General features: G+C 46.8%; 1 protein-coding gene across 1 annotated transcript; it reads left to right on the top strand.

Moving 5' to 3' along the window:
* FXN (frataxin) lies at positions 5150-25889 on the top strand. Its single transcript, XM_021064638.1, is given in 7 exon segments — positions 5150-5357; positions 10458-10555; positions 12405-12525; positions 21485-21582; positions 25588-25613; positions 25616-25663; positions 25666-25889. Coding segments are annotated over 7 exon segments (642 nt in total). The 5' UTR covers positions 5150-5189; the 3' UTR covers positions 25749-25889.

A 26167-nucleotide genomic window follows, 5' to 3' on the forward strand; every position in this document is an offset into this window, starting at 1 on the left:
GGTGTAGGCCGGTGGCTACAGCTCCAATTCGACCCCTAGCCTGGGAATCTCCATATGCCGTGGCAGCCGCCCTAGAAAAAGCAAAAAGACCAAAAAAAAAAAAAAAAAAAAAAAAGTGTACTTGGGATTATGCCGAGTCAGTAGAGACACTAGGAGGCTTGATGGAAAGATATTGTGGTTTGCTCAGTTGAAAGAGACTCAGTGGTCTGAGCTGAGTGTTTAAGAGGCCGATCTGATGCGTTTCTCAGAGCACAGAGCACCTCACTCCTGATCTCCCCCCTGAGCTCTGCTCAGGGGCTGCTGCAGGTGGGCAGCTGCAGTGGCTTCTGATTTAATCCATGTAGAAGCTGATGGCAAGTTCCAGACTCCAGTTCACACACCTACTGCATTGTCTGGAAGGATGTTCATTATATCTCTACTGCGGTTATTTGATCTCTTTTGAGTACCGTTTTTTAAATCTCCTGACTTTTTTTTTTTTTTCTTTTTTGCCACAGCATGCACAAGTTCCCAAACCGGGGATCAAACCCCTGTCACAGCATTGACTTAACCCACAGCTGTGACAACACTGGATCATTAACCCACTGCACCACAGGGAACTCCAAAATCTCCTATCTTCTTCTTCTCCTCCTTCTTCTGCTCTTTAGGGCTGTATCTGCAGCATATAGAAATTCCCAGGTTAGGGGTCAAATGAGAGCTGCAGCTGTGGGCCCACAGTTTGCCTCTGTCTTAGCTATTGTAAATTGTGCTACTATGAACATTAGGGTGCATGTATCTTTTCAAATTATAGCTTTTTCTGGATAGATGTCCAGGAGTAGGATTGCTGGATTATATGGTAGGTCTATTTTTAGTTTTTTGAGGGACCTCCATACTCTTTTCCACAGCGATTGCAGCATTGCACATTCCCACCAATAGTGTAGGAGGGTTCCCTTTTTTCCACACTCTCTCCAGTCTGAATCAGGGAGCCTTATTCTTTAGCTCCACCTTTCTTTCTCAGGTTTGCTTTGGCTATTCACTCACCAAGAGTATCTGGTATGTGTCAGAGATATTAGCTAAATAAGGACAGTCGCAATGACACTGCAGGCTATGGAAACACAGAGGAGGGTGCCTAAGACACACTTTGGGGACAGAGAGGCTGGTTTCAGAAAAGGCTGTGGGAAGGGTCACATGGGACATCTAGGTTGAATCCCAGAGGAAGAGGAGGAGATAGTCACATGATCCAGCCGTCACACCTATGTAACAAGTTACCCCAAAACATACTGGCTTACACCCAGGCCCACATCTTGCATGCTCATAGAGTCTGTGAGTCTGGAATTCAGACAAGGCCCGACGGGGATGCCTTGCCTCAGTTGCGTGGTATCTGGGGCCTGGGCTAGATGACCCAAAAAGGCTGGAGCTGGAATCATCTGAACACAGGTTCGCTCATTTGTCTGTGGTTGACGCTGACTGTTGACTGGGGGTCTCGCTTCCTCTCCATGTGGTCGCTGCCTCGGCTAGTTCGGATTTCCTCAGAACATATTGGCTGGTCCCCAGAGCAAGAATCCCCAAATGAGGAGTTCCTGTCATGGCTCAGTAGTTAACAAACCTGACTAGCATCTGTGAGGACACAGGTTTGATCCCTGGCCTTACTCAATGGGTTAAGGATCTGCTGTTGCTGTGAGCTGTGGTGTAGGTCATAGATGCAGCTTGAATATTGCATTGCTGTGGCTGTGGTATAGGCAGCGGCTATAGCTCCGATTAGACCCTTAGACTGGAAACCTCCATATGCCGAGGGTGCAGCCCTAAAAAGACCAAAAAAAAAAAAAAAAAAAAAAAAAAGACAAAAAAAAAAAACCAAAATGAGAGAGTTAAGAGGAAGCTTTATCCTTTGGCATATACAGCATGAAAGCCTTTGGAGTCCATGTGAGATGGGATAAATATTGACATGGTCCTCCTTGGGAAATCCAGCCTCCCATACCAGGCAAAGAGATGGAAAACTAGGGAACAACAGAAGGGATGACCCAGAAGGGAACAAAAGCATGGCAGGTTCTGGGAATTGTGAGTAGTTTGCAAAGGCAAAGATGTCCAGATGCCTTCTAATGTCCATTCTCCCTTTTTGTAATAACAGGATTTCTAAAATTTCATTGAACACATTGGCTGCTAAATGACCCTATTCCCTTGCAGCTTGGTAAGGTCACATGATTAATTTCTAGCCTGTCAGATGCAAGTAAAAGTATTAGGTGGAAATTCCAGAATGTGTCCTTTAATGGGAGAGGATGCCTTTCTCCCCACCCTGCTGCCTAGAATACACAAATGGTGGCTGACCGACTAGCAGCTATTTTGGACTATGGGGACCAGGGCCACACCTCAGATGGCAGAGTGGAAAGCTGGAAGGGGCCTGGATCTCTCATAACTTGGCTGAACTGCCCAAGAACCCTGGATGCCAATTTCTCAACATCTTTGGATGTGAAAGAGAAATAAACTTCTGAATTGCTTAAAACATTATTTTCCTGTTCTCTGTTATACTCAGCAAAACCTAACTGGTGCACTCATTACCTGGAGGGTAGGGAGTAGGGTACACGGAAGGGTGTGGAAAGAACATGCATTTTTTTTTTTTTCCCCTTTTAGCGCCACACTCACAGCATATGGATGTTCCCAGGCTAGAGTTCAAATCAGAGCTGCAGCTGCTGGCTCATGCCACAGCCACAGCAACATCAGATCCAAGCCGCATCTGTGTCCTGCACAACAGCTCACAGCAATGCTGGATGCTTAACCCACTGAGTGAGGCCAGGGGTTGAACCCACATCCTCACAGAGACTATGTCAAGGTTCTTAACCCTCTGAGCCACAATGGGAACCCCAAAAGCACATATCTTGCTTTGAGTGGGGAAAGGGAACTAATGGTGAGATTCACTTTGAAGGTTTAGACTTTTAGAAAGATCACCTCATGGAGTTCCCTGATGACTCAGCAGGTTAAGAATGGGGCAGTGTCACTGCGGTGGCTCTGGTTACTGCTATGATATGGGTTCAATCCCTGGCCTGGGAATTTCACATGCCACAGATGCAGACATACACATACAAAAAAAGATCACTCTGTGACACTGGCTTAATTCACATTTGTGTTCAAAATGTACCCTACTGCAGGTTCTCAAAACTCAGGGCACTTTAGATTTCCCTGGAGGTCTCATTAAAACACAGATTTCTGGGCCTTACTCCTAGAGTCTGGATAAGACCTGAGAATTTGCATTCCTAAAGGCACTGGGTCCTACAGGGTCCCTCCACAGCTGTGTATAGCCATGGGGCTTTAGCCTCTTATCTGGTAAGCCCAATTCTCTTTGACAACCTCTCAGGATCTGGAGAAGGACAAATTCTTGGAGGCTTTAATATTCTCTGCTCTGCTCCTCTGAGCCTGTTTCCTTGGCCAAAAAGGCAAGGGCAGTGGTATCAACTTTGCCAGGAGCTGGAGCAGGTGCCTGGGCCCTTTCCATGCCAGAACATGCTAAGCATGCTGGTTAATCAGAGTGCAACTCTCTAAGTATATTTTGACATTCTGAGTATGTGAGGATGGGCCTGGGGCCAAGGCCAACAACCAACACACTTCCCTTTGCCGCCAATGGATTCTTCCCATGTGGCTTCAGTGGGTTCTTCTCAGACTTGGCACCACTGACATTTTGGTCTGGATGACTCTGTGTTGGGGGCGGGGGGCTTCCTATGCATAGCAGGATGTCTAACAGTATACCTGGGCTCTACCCACTTGATGCCGTTAGCACACACATGCACCCTACTCCCAACTGTGACAATCATAAATATTTCCACATACTTTATGGGGGAGAAATGACTTCTCCATGCCTGGCATATACATAACAGGTGCTCAGTATATGGCTGCTTAAAATTAATTGAATACAGGAGAACATCTCAGATCCAAAAGAATACCCTGTCAGATAGGCAGTCAAATCCCACTTCCTCTACCCTATTTTTTCAAGGCCCTGCCACTTCCTCCATGACGACGTCCTTGATTGCCCCCACCCCTACTTGTATATGCTCTCCCGTGCAACACCAACACCCAGTAGTTCATGTTCTTCTTTAACACTTGTCATTATCCTATTTATACAGATGTTTTATCTCCTCTGTTCATAAAATACTGAGATGGCTTTGGAAGAAATTTGACACTTTGTATCTCCTCTATCCACTATCTTTCCCATAAAGATGATATTCTCTAGTATGCATAGTTGACATTTTCTAAAGCATATATTCAAATATAAAAGAACTTCCATAATTTGTATTCCTTTGCAATACACAAACTAAGTAGAATTTTCTTTTATTTTTACTTACTTATTTTTGGTCTTTTTAGGGCCTCACCTGCAGCATATGGAAGTTCCCAGGCTAGGAATCAAATCAGAGCCGTAGCTGCCTATGCCACAGCCACAGCAATGCCAGATCCTATCCACGTCTTTGACCTACATCACAGCTCACTGCAACACCAGATCCTTAACCCACTGAGCAAAACCAGGGATTGAACCCACATCCACAAGGATACTGTCAGGTTTGTTTCTGCTGAGCCATAACGGAAGCTCCTAGAATTTTCTTTTAAAATGTATTAACATATTAATATTTATTGTGGGCTTAACAGGATTAAGGGCCTTTCCAAGAAAACTTTACATGGATTAACTCATTTTATCCTTACAACCACCGTATGAAGTAGAGACTTTTATACCCCATTTTACAGATGAGGCACAGAGAGGTTAATTAACTTCCTCACTGGTCACACAGGTAGGAAGTAGGCAGAGTTCAAATTTAAACCAAGCAATCCGTTTCCTGTCTGCACTCTTCTGCTATAATTTATACGGGCGGCCAAGCAGCTTCAAGACCTGAATTCCGTCCAGTTCACAGCAAAACTGCAGTTCCCAAATCCTTTCTGCATAAAATTCTGGAGCAGCAGGTCACTAAGCTGGTCTTGGAGTTGGGGACCTTAGTATTGCATTCACTATGTTGCCCAAGGGATAAGCCCTCTGCCTTGCACAAAGCAGCCTCTCTATTTTTGTTAAATGCAGAGGTGGTGCAAGGCTGGCAAGTTCTTCCTAAAGTGTAACATCTGGCCGTTTCCCAAGCCCACAGAAAAGGGGAGCTCGCGCCTGCGGCTGCGACCCGTGACCACCAGGTGGCGCCTGCCTTCCCCCGAGCAGGAGGGCGGAGCGGCTGCAGATCGCGAGGGACATGTGGACGCTCGGACGCCGAGCGGCTGCCGGCTTCCTTCCCCGCTCCGGGCCCCGAGGCTCTGCCCAGGCCCGCGCCGGGGCTCCGCGGCCGACGAAAGATCCCCAGCCTTATGGCTGCCGGGGTCTGCGCACCGGGACCGCCGCGGCCCGCGCACGCAACCAGTCGGTGAGTATCTGCGCCGGCAGCCGACAGGGCCACACGCCGGAACAAGGAGGCCGCGCACGCCGGGAACGCGCGCTCGCACCCGCTCCTTTGGGGCCGCGTTCGGGCGGGGGCGGGAGGCGGCGGCACCTTGCGGTGAGACCCCTAGTCTTGGTTTCTCAGAGAGTCTTTTGTACTGGCTTCCGCTTTCCGGGGAAAAGAGACTGTTTTTTCCTGCAATTCAGCTGCGGGAACTGCGCGGGCAAAGGCAGGGAAGGTGCACGGGGTCGGCTCTTAGGGACCAGGGGTGACTCTAAGCTTGTCACCTCTTTGCGAGAACTTAAGTAATAATTAAGTGCTAGTTACTGTAATATTCCTATATGTATATTATCTGTACTATTAGTACCCAGTACATAGGACTATTTCAATAAAATATATATCAATATAATAGTATATTATATAAATATGTATACTATCAGAGTGATTTTTTTAGGCATGGGCTTTTATGAACAAAAATGCTTTCATCGAGCGACGTGAAGATGTCAAGCTTTCAGAGCACAGTCACTGGAGCAGCGGGGCTTTTAGATTGGGCCTGGGTTCCAAATTCTAGCTCCTTCCTCGACTCCACATGGTGGGTGACCCTTCGGGGGATCCTGGGAACTCTGAGGCGTGGCTTCCTTTTCCATGAAGAGGAGATTCCCATTTTGCCAAGCAGGCATGAGGTTTAATTAACATATATAAAGTCTTCAGCAGTTCACTTTCTTCCCCCGAGGATACAAAAGAAATATCTGACCCAGTTACTCCACGACTAGAAAGGAGGAAGCCCAAAGAAAAGCTGTGGGATTAAGGCTGCCTGGGAGGATGTTTAATCCGGGTCTGATGATGTTAGGGAGCCGTGCTGGCCTTCAGGAGAAGACCTTGTGGGCAAAGGCCTGGGCAGCGGACTAGAGATCAGCTCTAAGTGGCTGGTGACCGGATGGGCTTGGTGATGGAGGTGGCAGGTGAAATCCAACACACAGTGTTGGTGGAGCTCCGGAACTTGGACTTTCCGCTTAAACCTCCCACTGGCATGTGTTATTTGGCCTTCTGTGAAGAAACACTGGGGTAGGTTGCCAACACTCAAAGTTGGGATCGTGGATCTCCCCTCTTCTCAGGAAAACTAGGCGGTTATAGCCACACAGGTCCCACACTTCCCTTCTGCAGAACACAGACTTGTTGCTGTGTTTATTCTGCTGAGACTTGCTCCTTGTGATCAAGTGTCAGTTTTGAGATTTTGTTGATGCACACAGCTGTCCATTTATTTGCTTTCTCTGCTGGATCATGCCGCTGTCCATTTATTTGCTTTCTCTGCTGGATCATGCCGGTTGGGTGAGTATGTTCCACCTTGTCCAGGCTCCGGTTGAGTCCTATAGGCTGCTCTTACAGTGGTGCTGCAGTGGGCATTCCTGTGAGTGGACAGAACTGCCTTTGGGGTGAAGTCTTCAGCCTGGCATTGCTGAGCGAGGGGCTGGCAAACGTTCCACGCACTTGATGCAAAGAGTGGTTGTACTGCTACGTCTTCCCCAGTACTGGAGGACAACCCATTCACACTTCAAGCTTGTGGTTTGACAAGGCCCAGGGGACCAAGGGGACCCGTGGGGGAAGGCTGGCCTCCCTGCTGGCCATCAGGCCAGGCCTCAGCAGGATTCTGCCTTTGTTGGGTCATGTGGTTCCAGGGCCTGAGCTCAAGCCTGTGGGCCTAGAACTATCTGGTATTCCCTCCAAGGTCTCCCTTGAGCCAGCCCTGTGCTGAGCTGACTGCATCACTGAACCCTGGTGACTTGAGTAGGCAGACATACCGCCAACACATGGTCCAAGGGCTCCGGGTGACCTGGGTGGCTTTGGGGGAGCACTCGTGATACCGCCTTCCCCCCATGAACTCCATCTGCCTCCCTCAGGCAGAGAAAGACAGCTACTCTTTGGGGCAAGGACAGGATTTTCGTTTCTGACCTCTTCCCTCCCCACACTTCTGCTGACCTGCTTCAAAACAGACATCAAGGAGTTCCCATCGTGGCTCAGAGGAAACAAATCTGACTAGCATCGTGAAGACACAGGTTCAATCCCTGGCCTTGCTCAGTGGGTTAAGGATCCCGTGTGGCTGTGGCTGTGGCTTAGGCCAGCAGCTACAGCTCCAATTCAACCCCTAGCCTGGGAACCTCCATATGCCGTGCATGCGGCCCTAAAAAGACAAAAAATAAAAAAAATATAGACATTGAACACCCTCAGGCCCCATGTTAAGAGTATCAGTGTCCTCTTGTTGAATCCTCGTAACCAGGCTGTATGATCCCGGCCTTCAGAGAAGGTAGCAGAAGCTGGGACTTTCAGCAGTTACCCAGGGAATGTTAGATCAGGAAGAAGAGGTAAGAGACAGAGGCAGGGAACCTGGGGCGCTGTTCCTCATGTGAATAAAAACAGCTGAATAGGGAATTCCTGTCATGGCTCAGTGATTAACAAATCCAAGTAAGAACCACGAGGTTGCGGGTTCAATCCCTGCCTGGCCTTGCTCAGTGGGTTAAGGATCCGGCATTGCCGTGAGCTGTGGTGTAGGTTGCAGACGCGGCTCAGATCCCGTGTTGCTGTGGCTGTGGCATAGGCTTGGCAGCTACAGCTCCAATTAGACCCCTAGCCTGGGAACCTCCATATGCCATGGGTGTGGCCCTAGAAAAAAGTAAAAGGACAAAAAAAAAAAAAAAAAAAGAAAGAAAGGGGTCTAATCAGAGTTGAAGCCGCTGGCCTACGCCACAGACACAGCAACACGGGATCTAAGCCTCGTCTGTGACCCACACTACAGCTCACGGCAATGCCAGATCCTTAACCCATTTGGTGAGGCCAGGGATCGAACCCACAACCTCATGGTTCCTAGTCAGATTTGTTTCCACTGCGCCATAACAGGAACGCCTCTTTTTTTTTTTTTTTTTTTTAAAGACACCTTGTTAATATATTTTGCTGATGCCCTGACATTGCACTCACAGCCAACAGCACTAGAACTCAGGGCTGAACCAAGCTTATCCAACCCACGTGTTTTTTCCCCAAGGCCCATCGCAGTCCTCTCGCACAGAGAAACACCAACAGCGGCACTTCAGCACTTCGATGGCCACTTTCAACAGTGAAATCACCAACAAAAGGCACAAAGATGTGAAAAAAACGTGCCACCAAACAGACTGTGGAGAGGGCCCTTGTTTCCAGTGTGGGAGCTGAAACAAGTGGGCAGAGGTGACCCACATTTTTTGTTGCTCTCTGCACATCCAAGAATGACCAGGAAAGTGCCCTGAGCATTGATTTGGGGGTACATTTTAGCAAAAAGGGTACTCTATCTAATAGTACTTCCTTCAGAGGATTCTTAGGAGGACTAAACAGGTCCCTTGCTGTAAAGGCTGAGAACACTACCCAGCAGATGGTGAACACTCTAGAATGTGCTGTGGCCGCTCTCTCACTTCTCCCTCAGAGCCAGCGTTGGTAAACAGCCCATCTGCATTCTGCTCCCCCATTTCCCCCTCCTCTGCTTACTTCTCAGCCTCCTCTCTGAGCTTGCCCGAGGCCCTGAGGGCTAGAGAGTAGCCATGTCTGCTGCCCCTTCTCTTAGTGGCAACTGCAGTGCCTGGGGGAGAGTATGAACCTGGCCACCCACTCTGAAAGCCCTTTGGTGCCTTCCGAAGATGGAGTCCAGCAGCCTGCCTCTCCATCACTCCCTTGCCGTCTCCGCCGGGCTCTCCCTCCCCTCTCCCCATCCGCTCTGCTGGCTCTCACTGGTCCACAGGCCTGGCGGTCATCAGCGCAGACCCCACTCCGCAGACCTGGGCACCGGGATGCTTAGTAGGTACATATGGAAAGATGTCAGCAGGTCATGGTGTCCCCTGCAGATCAAGTTAATAAGATTTGCCAGAGCCTCTCTTCTGGACATCCTGCTTTTCGTTTTTTGCTGGTTTTTTTTTTTTTTTTTTTTTTTCAATAGGTCCACACCTACAGCATATGGAAGTTCCCAGGCTAGGGGTCGAATAGGAGCTACACCATAGCCATGGCAACGCATCTGCAACCTAGACCACAGCTCATGGCAACGCCAGATCCTTAACCCACTGAGCGAGGGCAGGGATCAAACCCACATCCTCATGGATACTAGTCGGATTTGTTTCTGCTGCATCACAACAGGAACTCCCTGTTGTTGCTGGTTTTAGTTGAATTCTAAGAGCTCTGCTGACACTGCCCACCCACCTGTGCCCAGCACCCTGGCACACCTGGAGCAGTGCTGCCCGCTAGCACTCCTGTGATGGTGGGTATATTCTCTATCTTTGCCACAGGATGCCACAGGTCATTCGAAACATGGCTGTTGTGACTGAGGAACTACCTTTTAAATTTATCTCTTTTTTTTAATGATTTTTTTTTCCATTATAGTTGGTCTACAGTGTTCTGTCCATTTTCCACTGTACAGCAAAGTGACCCAGTCACACGTACATATATACATTCTTTTTCTCACATATCCTCCATCATGCTCCATCCTAAGTGACTAGACTTTTAAATTTATCTTATTTCAATAAGCTTATATATAGAGAGAGAGAGAGTTTTTTTTTTTTTTTTTTTTTTTTTTTTTGTATTTTTGCCATTTCTTGAGCCACTTCTGCGGCATATGGAGCTTCCCAGGCTAGGGGGTCTAATCAGAGCTGTAGCCGCCAGCCTACACCAGAGCCACAGCAACGCGGGATCTGAGCCGCATCTGCAACCTACACCACAGCTCACGGCAACACCGGATCGTTAACCCACTGAGCGAGGGCAGGGATCAAACCCACAACCTCGTGGTTCCTAGTCGGATTCGTTAACCACTGCGCCACGACGGGAACTCCAATAAGCTTAAATTTAAATAGCTGCCTGTGGCTCGTAGCTCCTGAGTTGGACAGCAGAGGCGTAAAGAGACCCCTGGAGAGCTCGGTGTAATGTACCAGAAGAGGGTAGAAAAAATTCCTGAGAAATGAATACACTGAAAACTTTTCACCTGGTTGCTCATGAAGGTAGAAGTAGTGGAATTTAAACCGTGCATTAATGGACTGTAATATACTGAAAAATGGTAATGTTCTTCTTCACTTTGGCTTTTAGAGTGTGAGCCTCCGCTGCCTCAACCAGATTCTGAATGTCAAAAAGCAGAGCATCTGTTTGATGAATTTGAGGACAACAGGAACTTTGGGCAATGCTGGGTAAAATAAAACCCCTTCCACATCAGAGATCTCTTCCTCCCTCTGCCCCCCCCCCATGTATAACATCTGCAGACATTACATACTTCTCTTTAATATCTTTTTTGTCCCTTTCCTCTTGCTTTTAACCACCTCCCCAAAAAACCATCCATATACAATCTGTTTTCTTCCTAAGCAGCAGCACTCATAAGCATCTTTTTTTTTTTTTTTTTTTTTTTTTTTGTCTTTCTCTCTTTTCAGGGCTGTACCTGTGGCATATGGAGGTTCCCAGGCTAGGGGTCCAATCGGAGCTGTAGCCACCAGCCTATGCCAGGGCCACAGCAACACAGGATCCAAGCCGCATCTGCAATCCACACCACAGCTCACTGCAACACCAGATCCTTAACCCACTGAGCGAGGCCAGGAATCAAACCTGTGTCCTCATGGATGCCAGTCAGGCTCATTAACTGCTCAGCTACGACAGGAACTCTATAAACATCTTTCCACATCACTACTACTCACCACATTGTTTTTAATGAAATAGTAGTATGTTTTATGCGTGTACCATAATTCATTTAACCCATCCCCTATGGCTGGACATTTAGGTTGTTTCCAAAGTTCTGTTGTCATTCTCTTTGATGTCTTAGGAGTTAGGGTAGACCCACCTCCTGTAACAAGTAGACCCAAAGCTGTAAAGGCTCCAACCAGGAGTGATCTGTGTCTCTTCTCCATCAGTCCAGGCTGGCCATGCTCTAAGAAGTGGTTTGGGGAGCCTTCCACCTTTCCTATTGCTCATCGGCACCTTACTGCCCTCTTCAGGTTGAGGCCTGGTCACCCTCTCCAGGTTCTACTCCACAGAAAGGGACAAAAGCATTGGAAGGCCTGGAAATGGCGTTTGTCCCTTGGTCACATTTTAGTGGGAAAGAATCGGTCCCAGGGCCCCAGCTAACAGCAGAAGAGGCTGGAAAGTGTAGCCTAGCAGGTACCCTGGGCAGAGGAGGTGATGGGTTCTGGGGGGAAGCTGCCAGGCAAGCTGCAGCCCACTTCTCTGCACCTAATCTGCAGGGACCCCTTTCTACACACACACCCCCAGGTGCAGCCACAGCCTACACAGTTACTAGTCCCTCCTTGAAGGCTGAGATGTCCGAGTGACATGGGTCCTGTCTCCCAGGTCTAGGAATGGCTCTGACCTTCCTGGAGTGATGGAAATGTCTGGAATTAGATAGTTGTTTGTCTAGCACATTATAATAAATTATAATAACGAGTTCCTACTGTGGTGCAACGGGATCAGTATTGTCTTTGAAACGCTGGGATGCAGTTCAATCCCTGGCCCTGCACAGTGGGTTAAGGATCTGGTGTTGCTGCAGCTGTGGCTTAGGTTGCAAGTATAGCTCAGCTCTGATCCCTGGCTCAGAAATTCTGTATGCCTCAGAGTGGTCAAAAAAGAAAAAGAAATAAGAATTTAATAACAAAAGCAATGGAAATAACCTCAGTGTCCAGCTGAAGGGGAAAAGCGGAATTAATTAGATAAAATACTGTGAAAATCCGTAACTGCTAATATAGAACAATTTCCAAGACATAAAATGAGAACTGCAAAGTGCTTCATTTGTAAATTAAAAAGAGTATAAAATTCTAGGATACAGAAAAGATTGCTCCTTGTAGCTGACTCTGAGGATAGGGGCTGCCTCTCTGGGAAGAAAGGCTTACTTTTCTATAAATGCTTTCATGTTATTTTCATTTTTATTCTGTCCATGTTAGATACTTGCCATCAATTTTTTAAATGTAAGTAAAAAAATAAATGTGTCGATTGATGTTAATAAAATGGAGTGGTTTGGTGATCACACAATTGGGGTTATTTCTCTTCCTCCTGCAGCTCTCTGGATGATACCACCTATGAAAGGCTGGCCGAGGAGACGCTGGACTCCTTAGCAGAGTTTTTTGAAGACCTTGCAGACAAACCTTTCACATTTGAAGACTATGATGTCTCCTTTGGGGTACCTCTTTGCTTCTGTACATTCTTCTGTCCTCCCTAAGAATTTTCACTCACTGAGACAAAGAATTCCTCTCCAGTGGAGTTAAGCATCTAGCAGCAAGCAGTTATGGGTGGGCCCAAAAGACTGGGGGGTTCTGGTTCCAGCCCTGCTCCACTCAGGCTCTGTGTGTCTCAAGCTTCACTCGGTATCCGTGAAGGTAAATCAGGGAGGACCCAGGCATAGGTTTGTCTACTATGATGCATCTCATCATGCAGTCATGTGGAATACTAATCTAGACCACTAGTTCTTTTTTTTAATAGAAGTGTGGTTAATTTACAGTGTTTTGTTGGTTTCAGATGTACAGCAGAGTAATCCAGTTATATATATGTGTGTTTATTTTCAGATTCATTTCCCTTAGAGGTTTTTTTGGTTTTGTTTTTGTTTTTGCTGTTTTAGGGCCACATCCATGGCATATGGAGGTTCCCAGGCTAGGGATCAAATCAGAGCTGTGTCTGCTGGCCTACGCCACAGCCACAGCAACGAGCGATCCAAGCCGTGTCTGTGACCTACACCATAGCTCATGGCAATGCCAGATCCTTAACCCAATGAACAAGGCCAGGGATCAAACCTGTGCCCTCATGGATGCTAGTCAGATTTGTTTCCGCTGAGCCACAACAGGAGCTCCATCCCTTATAAGTTATTACAAGGTATTGAGTTTAGTTCCCTGTGCTGTATAGTAGGTCCTTGTTGGTTATCTATTTTATATGTAGTGGTATATATATGTTAATCTCAGAATCCTAATTTATCCCTCCCCCCTTTCCCCTTTGTTAACCATAAGCTTGTTTTCTATGTCTGTAAGAATATTTCTATTTTATAGATAAGTATCTTTTTTTAGATTTCCCACTTAAGTGATATCATATGGTATTTGTCTTTCTCTTTCTGACTTATTTCACTTAGTATGAGAATCTCTAATTGCATCCATGTTACTGCAAATGGCATTATTTCCTTCTTTTTTATGACTGAGTAGTATTCCATTGTATGTATATGGGTGTGTGTGTGTGTGTGTGTATATATATATATATGTGTGTATATATATATATATACATACCACATCTTTATCCATTCCTCTGTTGATGGATATTTAGATTGCTTCCATGTCTTGGCTACTGTGAACAGTGCTGTTATGAACTAGACCCCTGGTTGTTAAGCAGGGTGAGAGATTGCCTAAGCCGTGTTTAGACTAGAAATAGCCACCACTCCTTGGAAATTCTTTTTTTTTTCCTCCTTTTTTTTTAGGTGTATGGAAGTTCCCAGGCTAGTTGCTGAATTGGAGCCACAGCCACCAGCCTACACCACAGCTTGTGGCAACGCTGGATCCTTAACTCACTGAGTGGGGCCAGGGATTGAATCCCTGTCCTCATGGATACAACTCAGTTTCGTAACCTGAGCTACAATGGGAACTCCTGGAAATTCTGATGTCGTAGTCAGGGTGCAGTTCTGGGAAGCATATTTGTTTTTGGCTTTTTGGTTTTTTTGGCTGTGCCCATGGCATGCAGAAGTTCCTGGGAGTTGAAACCATGCCACAGCAGTGACCATGCTAGATCCTTAACCTGCTAGGGCATCTGAGAACTCCTGAGAAGCATGTTTTTGAAAAGCTCACCTGAGATTCTAGTAGGCATCCTTGGGTCTGCCTCCTAGAGATTTTTATTTGACTGGTCTAGGGTGTGGCCTAGGCCAGGCATTGGAGTTTTTTAAGTTTTTAGAAGCACTCCACTTCCTTGGTGATTCTGAATATGCAGCTGGGCAGGAACCTCTAGGCTACATGAAACTTCCAATATCCTGGAAGCCAAGATGCCGGTGTGTATCAGCCGGCCACCAGGTGGCAGACTTGAGCAAGGGTCTGCCTTTGGATTTAGCATTATTGCTTGGGCCTTAGGCAGCAGCTCTTTTTAGCCAGTGGGAGCAAATCCCCTGCAGAGGTTAATCCTCTTGGCAGCAATTAATTAATATCAGGAAATGTCATGAAGTGTGCATTTTGGATTAAGTCATGGAATTATTTAGGACAACCAGCTGTCAGGCTAAAGTAATAGAAATGGTATTGGATGTTGCTGTTGGGTGCGCTGGATAAAAAAGGGATGCCATCAGATGGAGAGAGTGTCAGGCCTGGTTGTAAGGACAGTGAGGGACTTGATGGTGATGGGGCAAGAAAGGATTGAATGCCTTCCAGGTGGATTCATTGGTCCCTGTCAGTGGCAGAAAATGCCACAGTGTCCAGGCCGGGCTATAGACATACTTTGCAGGCAGCCTCAGAAAGCAGAGCTCCTTGGGAACCATTACAAACTGGCTTCCCCAGCCTGACCATCTGTGGCCTGATTAGAGGCTGGGGAAGTTACAGGTCTCCTCTCCCCCAGCCTCCTTATCAGGCACTATAACTATAGTGAAACCAAGTCCAAGCTACACTCTGCCCCACATGCAAACCGTTATTAACATGCCACAGAAACAGGCGCTCTATCTGTTCTTACAAGATGAGTGAAGCCCCAGCTTGACTCGTACTTTGCGAGAATGTTTCATTAGAAGCAAAGTGCCAGTCAGTATTCTAGTAGCTGGATTCTGCTTACCTCACTGAGTCAGGCAGCAAAAGCTTCTGCTCATTGGTGGGTCCTTCCTTCAAGTGTCTCTCGGAAGGGTGAGTCAGCTGCTGAACTTTCCAGAGTCTGTAACCCATTCTCGCAAGGGAAGAGGCACCTGAGTGTTTATACATTGTACCTTGGGTGTCAGTCTACTAACTAGAGAAGAATTTTTTCTGGCCAATCATTTGCTAATTAGGAAACTCTCTAGTGTCGATGTAGAAGGCTAATGGCTTATAGTGGCTGCCTCTGTAGTTTAGACTTCTTAGTACTTTGAAATGCTATTTACCCTCCGGTGACTAGAATCCTTCAGGTGCTAACTTAAGTATTTCATGTTTAAGATAGATCAGTTGAGGAGTTCCCCTTGTGGCTCTGTGGTTGACGAATCTGACTAGGAACCATGAGGTTGCGGGTTTGATCCCAGGCCTTGTTCAGTGGGTTAAGGATCTGGCATTGCCGTGAGCTGTGGTGTAGGTTGCAGACGCTGCTCGGATCCCTCGGCGTTGCTGTGGCTGTGGTGTAGGCCGGTGGCTACAGCTCTAATTAGACCCCTAGCCTGGGAACCTCCATATGCCGCGGGAAGCGGCCCTAGAAAAGGCAAAAAAAAAAAAAAAAAAAAATCAGTTGAAATTACATTAGAGACAGTAGAACACCTGCAACACCATTACTTGTGCTTGGTTGGAATATAGTCTTTCCCCGCCCTCTGTGAGGCCCTCCCAAATGCTCCAGGCAGACACCACCCTTGCCCAGCACTCTGAGGTTGACTCTGTGAAGCACAGCTCACCCTGTGTTGGAGGCATCTGTTTACACATCAACTCCTATGGCTACACTGAGCTCATTGACAGCTGGGACACCATCCATTCTTGGTATCCCAATGCTTGGAACACTGCCAGGTACACGGCAGGGATTTAATAAATGTTGATGGACTAAGTAAATGGAATGGAGCCCACCTGCTTTTCCAAAACATGCTTTCATTGATGCCACTCGGCACTTAAAGGTGTTTTTTCAGCTTGCTGCTGGCCAAGTAGGCAAATGAAAGCAGGACCCAGGACACACCCAGGACACATTTGTTTTGTGTCCTCCTGTGGACTGGGAAAGTGGGCAGCTTCTCAGCTATTGTGTCATCCTGTCAGGGGGGGCAGGTCGTGGTGGGTGTCAGTGTCTGGGTCTAGGCTCACCCCTTACTGGTACTGGTCATTAGAGGGGACTGCCTGCCAGATCCAGAAATCCCTCCTGTCACTAGGCAACCCCAGAGTCTGGCGCACTTGACTCTGGAGACTGAGAAGCAACATGCTATTTAAAGAGTTAACCTCCAACCTACCTTCCCTATTTTTTCTAGGTGGAGCCCTGGCCTCTTAGATACTTTAATGAGAATTTGCTTGCTGCCATGTCCTTCATTCACTTAGCTGTCTGCATGTTATTGCCATAGAGCAGAGGTTTCTTAACCTTTGAGGGATGGAGACATACACGCCCTCCCCATGAGAATCTGAGTGCTCTGGACCCTCCTAAGAAAAACTTCTCTGCATATGTATGAGTACAAATGCTGCTTCCAGGGCTCTTTGCAAACCACCTCTGGGTCCTGGATCACAGACCCCAGCTCAGAGACAGCACTTTCTTGGATCTGGTGACAGAGGGTCTGTTTAGCATCCTGGATCTGCACTCTATTTCCCAGACAACTTAAGTGAATTACCTGTCAGGGCAGGTCCTTCAGCTGTAAGACGGATGACAGTAACTTCTACTTCTCCAGGTTTATATTAGGATCCCATGAAATAATGTAGATAAAAGTGATTTATAGTCATTCTTCTTATTCCTTTAGGGGAAGTCAGCATCTGTTTTAGGAGCGGAGGAAGCCACTTGCGTATATTTGAAATCCCCTAACTCCACATACCATTCCCCCATGTGTCTGTTTCTACAAGTGAGCTGGTGACAGCAGAAATCGCTATTTTTGCTTCCACTGATATTGACCATGGGGAATCAAGCCTCACCAGCTGTGGCCAGGGGCTGTTCCTGTTGGTCAGTGCCTGGGTCTCAGCAGCTGCTAAGTATTGCCTCTCTCCTCCTCACTCCCTTGCACCATTCTCCTGAAATAGAAACTCAGATTGCCCCTTAAGGAATAATACTAATGGAGAAATTACTAACAATTATATTACTAATATAGTATGTATATGTTAGCAATGTGTATTAGTAATAATACTAAGAGAAAAGGCTCTCTTTATCTGGTCTACCTGCAGACAGTTCCAAGAGCATTCAGAACTGGGAGTTCCCGTCATGGCTCAAGGGTAACGGACCTGTTAAGGAGATGGGTTTGATCCCTGGCCTTGTTCATGGGTTAAGGATCCAGCATTACGGTGACTTGTGGTGTAGGTCACAGACACAGCTTGGATTCTGAGATGCTGTGGCTGCTGGTAGCTGCAGCTCTGATTCCACCCCTAGCCTGGGAACCTCCATATGCCACAGGAGCAGCCCTTAAAAAAAAAAAAGAAAAGGCATTAAGGATTCCTGGGTAACTGGTAAAGCAGCTAGTTTTCTTCCTCCTCTTGGCACTTTCCTTTGGAAACAGTGTCTGGCTTCCTGGGGAAAGAAATCTAATTACACATGATGAACTGGAGGGGGCATGGTTGAGTGCAGCTGTACATAATCTTGCCTTTCCTGGCGGTATTAACACAGTGCCTGGTTACCGTGCACTCCATTCACTCATCCACAATTAAAAAAAAAAAAAAAAATCCATTGGTATTTTGCACATATACTGAAAGTGCTAGGATGAAAAGACAAATCTGCTCTCAAGATGCTGAAAGTAGTAGAGGGAAGGGGCAGGTGGCCATGCAAATGAGCCGGCAACTCAGATGGGTGAGGAAAGCACAGAGGCTGTGGGGACAGGCCCTAGTCCCAGCTGAGAGGCATCAGGGTGACCTTCCCAGAAGCACCTCAGCTCACCCACTCCTCGCCCTTGCACTGTCTCTGCAGGAGGTGGAGCAGATGTTGTCCCAAGGACTGAGACCATGCATCTTAGACCTGGCCCCCTGCCTTTTCCTCTGCATCACGGACCTGCTGGGTGTAGAGTCCACACACAGTGGGGCATTTAAGGACCACAAATAGGTCAAAATAGAAGAAATTTTATCTTGATTCCCTGAGCCTGATCACATGGAAAGAAAAGCCATAAACTATATGGAGGTGGGGAGGGGGACTGCTGCTGGCTGCAGGGGCCCTTTGGGGTGATGGAGATAGTCCAGAAGTAGATAGTGAGGATGTTTGCACACATTATGAAAACACTTTGTGAAATGCTGAAAGCTACTAAATTATATAGTTCTTTTAAAAAATTTAAATGAAAGGTGGTCCTAACAAAATAGTACAGGTGGGTTTCAGGAAAATAATTTTTTTTAAAGCAAACTTAGGTAGTACTGTGTTCCTAGCCCTTTTAAAAAAATGCATTTAAGGAGTTCCCTTCCCGGCTCAGCAGAAACCAATCTGACTAGTAACCATGAGAATGCATAAGAAAGAAATCTAATTACACATGATGAACTGGAGTGGGCGTGGTTGAGTGCAGCTGTGCATAATCCTGGCCTCGATAAGTAGGTTAAGGATCTGGTGTTGCTGTGAGCAGTGGTGTAGGTAGCAGATGCTGCTCAGATCCTGCGTTGCTATGGCTGTGGTGTAGGCCAGCAGCTACAGCTGATTCGACCCCTAGCCTGGGAACCTCCATATGCTGCGAGTGTGGCCCTAAAAAGACCAAAAAAAAAAAAAAAATGCATTTAAAAGCTGGCAGCTGAGGAGTTCCCGTCGTGGCGCAGTGGTTAACGAATCCGACTAGGAACCATGAGGTTGCGGGTTCGGTCCCTGCCTTGCTCAGTGGGTTAACGATCCGGCGTTGCCGTGAGCTGTGGTGTAGGTTGCAGACGCGGCTCGGATCCCGCGTTGCTGTGGCTCTGGTGTAAGCCGGTGGCTACAGCTCTGATTAGACCCCTAGCCTGGGAACCTCCATATGCCGCTGGAGCAGCCCAAGAAATAGCGGGGAAAAAAAGACAAAAAAAAAAAAAAAAGTAAAAGCTGGCAGCTGATACCTAAGAGTGAACAGCTTATATTGCCGCTAATTACTAGAATTGAGAGTGCACTTGGTCTCATGGAAAGAACAGCATCTTTTAGACCTAAGCAGTCCTGGGTTTAAGATTAGCTCCGCCAGTTACTAAGATTTCCTTGTTACTCTGTCCTTCTGTTCTCCCCATCTGTAAAATTGGGATAATGACTCCTGCCTCCAATGGTTATGGTCACGGAGGGATCAGTTTTATACAAAGTGCAAAGCACAGTGTCTGGCACAAAGTAGATGGTGAAAAATAGTCGATGCTATTTTTGTTTGTTTTTGCTTTTTAGGGCCGCACCCGCGCCATATGGAGGTTCCCAGGCTAGGGGTTGAATGGGAGCTACAACTGCCGGCCTACGCCACAGCCACAACAACATCAGATCCGAGCTGTGTCTGTGACCTACACCACAGCACACAGAAACGCCAGATCCTTAGCCCACCGAGCAAGTCCAGGTTAAGGACATGGTTCCTAATCAATTCGTTTCCTCTGCACCACGACAGGAACTCCAGTAGATACTATTTTTATTGGTTTTCTTTTTTTTTTTTCTTGTCTTTTTTGCCATTTCTTGGGCCACTCCAAGGGGTGGAATCGGAGCTGTAGCTGCCGGCCTAAGCCAGAGCCACAGCAATACGGGATCCGAGCCATGTCTGCAACCTACACCACAGCTCACGGCAACGCCGGATCCTTAACCCACTGAGCAAGGCCAGGGATTGAACCCGCAACCTCATGGTTCCTACTCGGATTCGTTGTCTACTGAGCCACGATGGGAACTCCCTGATGTTTTCATTTTGCTTATTATACCATCTGTATTCCCATTGTCTCTACAATTTTTTATTTTTTTGCTGCACTCACAGTATGTGGAAGTTCCCAGAGTCTGAGCCACAATTGCAAACTACGCACCAGCTTCAGCAACAATGGATCCTTAACCTGCTGTGCTGGGCTGGGGATTGAACCTGCTGCTGACACAGAGACAATATCAGATCCTTAACCTGCTACACCACAGTGGGAACTCCTCACTACATTTCTTTTTAAATCAGGAAAAAAATATATATATAATCCAATAGTGTCTTCCTTGGAGTTCCCTGATGGCCTAGCAGGTTACAGATCCATCATTGTCACTGCTGTGGTGTGGGTTCAAACCCTGACCTGGGAACTTCCACATGCCGTGGATGTGCCCCCCCAAAAAAGTGTCTTCCTCATCCCCTGCCTATCAGTTATGTTATTATTGGCACTTTCCCCACCTTTTCAACCCACAGTTGACTTCTACCACCTTTGCGAACCAAACACAAAATGCTCTAGGAACCACCGGGGGCGGTGGATGGGGCTCTAAAAGGCCCAGAGAAAGGCTGCCGTGCACCTGTGGCCTATGCACAGGATGGGGAGCAGAGAGGTGCCCAGTTCTCTGGCTTTAAGCTGGTTCTTTCTCATGCTGAGCATTCTAGAGAGACCTCAGTCCTGGTTGTTGAAAGAGGGTTTTCAAATTTAAATAAGCATTTATTAGATGAATTCAAGGCTCCTAGAGAGGAAAATAAAGCTGGAGAGGGCCATTTAAGAAGCTGGTGAGACCAGTGGGGCCAGGTCTGGGGTGAAAACCCTAGTCCGGAGTGTCTGCCTTCTATCAGCAGAGCTCAGGCCATTGCTACACAGGCAAAGCAAGTGGTTTGATTCCTTCCTTCTCTCTTGCCTTTTTTCCTTTCTTTGGTCATGAACTTGTCCTGCCTGATGATTGGGCTGACTGGACTGGGAGTCCAGTAGAGTTGGCGTCTACATTTTTTTTTTTTTGATCTTTTTTGGGGGGCCACATCTGTAGCATATGGAGGTTCCCAGCCTAGGGGTCAAGTCGGAGCTGTAGCTGCATTTTTTAATGTCCTAGGATGTTCTGGTGGGTAGTTGAGGGGTTGAGGCACCAATCAGCAGGTAGATCTCCCGTTTGCCATTTGCAATCCCCAGACAAGCCACTTAGCACTCTGAGCTCCTGTTTCCTCCCCTTGGGAGGTGAATAAGGATATTCTCGCCTTGCCCACCTCATAGGGAATGAGGGGAAGCCCTCTGCGATGTGGGTGTCATTGTGATTAATCATAATCCGATTCCGAGAGCCATGCTCTTTCTGCCTAATCTCCTAATTCAGACACTGAAGACAGTCCTTTATGTTGTATGTTGTGAACTGGTATAAATGCAGAGTGTGGAGATACAACAAAATAGGAGGCAACTGTGACACAATTTTAACTTTGTCTTGTTTTTTTTTCCTCATGCTTTTTTTCCCACCTGATCCACCAGAGTGGCGTTTTAACCATTAAACTGGGTGGAGATCTAGGAACCTACGTGATCAACAAGCAGACCCCAAACAAGCAAATCTGGTTATCTTCACCATCCAGGTATGTTCAGGAGTCAAAACTTCTCATTATGTATAGCTTCTCTGAAACATGACCTTATGGATTATTTCAGAAGTATCACCCTATGCCACAGGTACAGCCTTAAAAACCAAAAAAAAGAAAGAAAGGTATCGCTCTGAGAGTTCCTTGGTGGTGTCTAGTGATTGGTACTTGGCGCATTCATCGCTACAGCCCAAGTTCAGTCCCTGGTCTGGGAACTGAGATCCTTCACCAAGCTGCTAAACACAGCAGCCAAGGAGTTCCCATCATGGCCCAGTGGTAATGAACCCCACTAGTATCCATGAAGATGCGGGATCGATTTCTGGCCCCACTCAGTGGGCTGAGGTTCTGGTGTTGCCGTTAGCTGCAGTGTAGGTCACAGATGTGACTCAGGTCTGGCGTGGCTGTGGCTGTGGTGTAGGCCAGCAGTTGCGGCTTCGATTTGAACCCTGAGCTGAACTTCCATATGCTGCAGGTATGGTCATAAGAAGAAAAAGAAGAAAAACCAGCCAAAAAGAAAAAAGTCACCTTTGTGTGTTAGTCCCTATGTAAGCAAACCTTTCCTGATGTTTTACAGTATGTCTCAGGCTCAGTGGGGAAGTTTACTCTGGTTTTGTAACTTCTATCTGGTGATAACGTGGCTGCCACAAGCAGATATTGGGACATTAACAAGATGTGAAGCAAAAAGTTTTCGGAACCTAGCCTACACAGTTTTTCCTCTATTAAATCATTGCCATCCCTTTGACAAAGCCACTTGTGCTATTGCAGCATCTGAACAAGTTGTACTTTGTCTTCAAAGCACATTAACGTTTGCCCTCTGGTTTGTTTTGAGAATCTCAGTTAAAGGTTGGTTGAATTCCATTCCATTTGCAGAATTGGGCCATGTGCTCTATGGAGGTGGGAGAACATTTTAAAAGGCCATGCCTAGGCATTGAATCTCTCCTGCCTTTCCCATTGATGTGCTTTCAATCAAGCTGAAGAAAAGATTGTATTGGAGCTGGTCTGAGCTGGGTCTCAAAGCCTGAGAACAGGCCAGGGAGAGAGGGTCCCTCACCCCTCTAGTTGCTGGTGAAGTGGTTGTAAGAAAGTCAAAGAGAGACGCCCACAAAAAAGCTCTCGGACCAGGCTTCCTGGTCATTCATTAGCCCTTCCTAAGAGAATGCACTGACTGTGAATTGAGAAAGACCCAAATATAACTAGCAAGGAATTCTTTGAAAGGATAATGGTATTTGCATTAAAAAAAAAAAAAAAAAAGTATTTAACTCTTCTCCTGCCCCAATCTTGACATCATTTTTAGGCAGTTCATAATGTACTGTTGATGGTGCTGTGGTGTGTGAGTCTTTGTTCAAAATAAATAAAGTATTATGCTTCCTTCATTCCAACCTCATCTAGGAAGTATGTTATAATTCAACACAAACAACTCCAAGGAATCCCTGTCATTTCTAGCAAGGCCTTTATTCACAGAGTGTGTCTTGCTTTTTAGACCCAGGTAGTTTACTTGAAGTTGGGCTGGGGGAGGGGGGAGTGTTTACCCCACGGAGGCCAATTAGCCTGTTCTCTTTGGCCTTAAATAGTGGCCCTGACCCTAACTATGACCATGCATGCGCCTGTACAGTCTTTTCCTCCAACTTCAGAGGAACCAGCACGGGAAACTGGATGGGTTTGCTCAAATCCAGCTTTGGGGATCGGTAGCTTTGTGAACATCAGAACCAGCTGTGGTAGCTCCACTGACAGTCCCCTGGTGTTATATCTGGAGACTGAAAAAGTCCTTGTCTTTTTTGGACTCACCTATCAGCATTAGGATCCTATCTCAGGCAAGTTTAGAAGCATCTACTTCTGGATCATAATAAATTTTGAGAAATGCAAGATTTTGTCATTTTTTTTAAAAAATCTGTAAGTCATGATGGGAATCTGGAAAGAAAATTTGCCAAGCAGCCATTTACTGTCATGGATACTATGTTCCTTTAAAAATATATATATATTTTCCACTTAATTTTTCACTTTGGTCCAAAATAATCTTTCCTAGGGCTACATTTCTGATATTCTGTTTGTTTGGTTTTTTTTAATTGATAGCTTTTCAGGTCTGGTAGGAATGGTGGCAATGCCACCTTGCTTGAGGAGGTTGTGGGATTGGGTCAAGGAGAGGACTGGGTGGACACCTGGACATCAGTGCTCAGGGCTGTGCGCAGAGCCCTGGGCAGCATGCAGGAGCCTGGGCTTCTCACGTTTGCCTGGCTCCAGGCAGCAAATTGGAGTCCAGAGCCAAGGGAACGTTCTCTAAATCTGGCCCAGATTATTATGTTTTTATGTGTCCAGCTGTTTGTGCATATTAAACAAAAGCCCAGTCCTTTTGGTTTGGCCCTTTCATCCCTGTTATTAGGAAAGTGTTCAAACCCCAGCCTTTGGTTGATCGACAGAAATCCTTGATGTTTGCATAACCCCCAGGATGCTTCCTGTCTAGGTCTTCCTCCTCCCAGGCAAACCCCTCCCAGTGTGGACTTTGGAAAAGCTGTCCTGAGTGCGCAGGTAGACTCAAGCCCTTCCCCTGGGAAGTGTCCTCTTCCACCCCTCCCTCATGGTGCCATCATGTACCCCATTAACTTCAGGTACATGCCCCTCCCCTAGGCTGAGAGGAGGTGGCATTAATGGGCACAAGCTGTGTACAAGACACAGCAACATCCGGCACACCCGGGCCCTTGCAAACACAGCGCTCCTCCCTTCACTGGAGGAGCTTGAGGTGGACGAACTAGCCCGTCCCACTCTCAATTTCATGGATTTAAAATTAAATTAAATTATTTTTAAAAATAATGATACAGGAGTTCCCGTCACGGTTCAGCAGTTAATGAACCGGACTAGTATCCATGAGGACTCGGGTTGGATCCCTGGCCTCGCTCAGTGGCTTGGGGATCTGGTGTTGCCGTGAGCTGTGTGTAGGTCACAGACATGGCTCGGATCCAGCATCGCTGTGGCTGTGGTGTAGGCTGGCGGCTGCAGCTCCAGTTGGACCCCTAACCTGGAAACCTCCATGTGCCATGGGTGTGGCCCTAAAAAGACCCCAAAAAAATTTATCAAAAGAATAATAATACAGATGGTTGCCTGGGGCTGAGGAGGAGTGAATAGGGTGTAACTGCTTAATGGGTATGGAATTTCCTTTGGGTGATGAAAATGTTTTGGAATAGCTTGAAGTAGTGATTGCACAATGTTAGGAATGTACGAAAATGATAATCATGCAGGTAAGGGACAAATCAAACCAGGTCAGTGGTGACCACAACGGTCACCATTATGGCCATAATCTAGGAGACACAGCTCTGGCTTAGCAGGTATCATTGTGAATCAGGAAAAGCAAAAGATCAGAAGGTGACACATGGAGACTCATCGATGGGGCTATAATGTTTTTAGGTCTTGACAACTGTCCTGTGACTTGTTCCAGAGGATAATGGTGTAATTATTCTCTTTTTTTGTTTGTGTTTTGGCCTCACCCACTGCATATGGAAGTTCCCAGACCAGGGATCAAACCCACTCCATAGCAGCGACCCAAGCTGCTGCAGTGATACCAGCTCCTTAACCAGCTGTGTGTGCCACAAGGAAAATCCCTAATTCTTCTTTTTTTTTTTTTTTTTTGCCTTTTGTCTTTTTAGGGCCGCACCTGAAGCATATGGAAGTTCCCAAGCTAGGGGTCAAATCAGAGCTGTAGCTGCTGGCCTACACCACAGCCACAGCAAGGGAAGATCCAAGCCTCATCTGGGATCTACACCACAGCTCATGGCAGCGATGGATCCTTAACCCACTGAGCAAGGCCAGGGATCAAAACCGCATTCTCATGGATACTAGTTGGGTTTTTAACCTGCTGAGCCATAACATGAATGCCCCTAATTATTCTTAAATAGACCCTAAGACAAGAAGTCACACACACAGTCGTTAAGTTTCTAGATCTTCACTGCGGTCAGTTTCTTGGTGGCACTTTCTGCTAAAGGGCTGTCCCCATGGACTCTGTGTTTTGTCTTGCAGTGGCCCCAAGCGCTACGACTGGACGGGGAGAACTGGGTGTACTCCCACGACGGTGTGTCCCTCCACGAGCTGCTGGCCAGGAGCTGACGACGGCCTTAAAAACCAAACTGGACTTATCTTCTCTGGCCTACTCTGGGAAAGGCACTTGCTGCCCAGCCTAGTGCTAAAGACATTAAAAGCTCTACAGCCAAGACCCCAGCTTTGGCCTTCAGCCGAATGGCTAGTTTTTTCCATTCTTGCCTTTGAGGACAGTTATATTGTGTGTAGCTGCTCTGTGAAAAGACTGTGTCGCCTCTCGCCCTGCCCCTGATTAATTTCCATAGAGGTTTTTTTTTTTTTTTTTTTGGATTTGTCTGCTTTCCTTCCTCATGTGATACCCCTGATCCCTTGTAATGTCTGTATGTCCATAACTTTATGTATAACCACACAACAAAGAAAAATAAGAAGGACAAATACCAGGGGGAGAAATGAATTGGCTTCACTATTCATTCTTTGAAGGACTTAACTACAAAAACTGCAGGAAGTGAGACTGGCCAGCCTCGCCATCCTGTCTCAAAATGAGACTCATTAAAGGGTGGCC

This window comes from Sus scrofa, chromosome 1 (assembly GCF_000003025.6).
Source record: "Sus scrofa isolate TJ Tabasco breed Duroc chromosome 1, Sscrofa11.1, whole genome shotgun sequence".
Taxonomy (NCBI): domain Eukaryota; kingdom Metazoa; phylum Chordata; class Mammalia; order Artiodactyla; family Suidae; genus Sus; species Sus scrofa.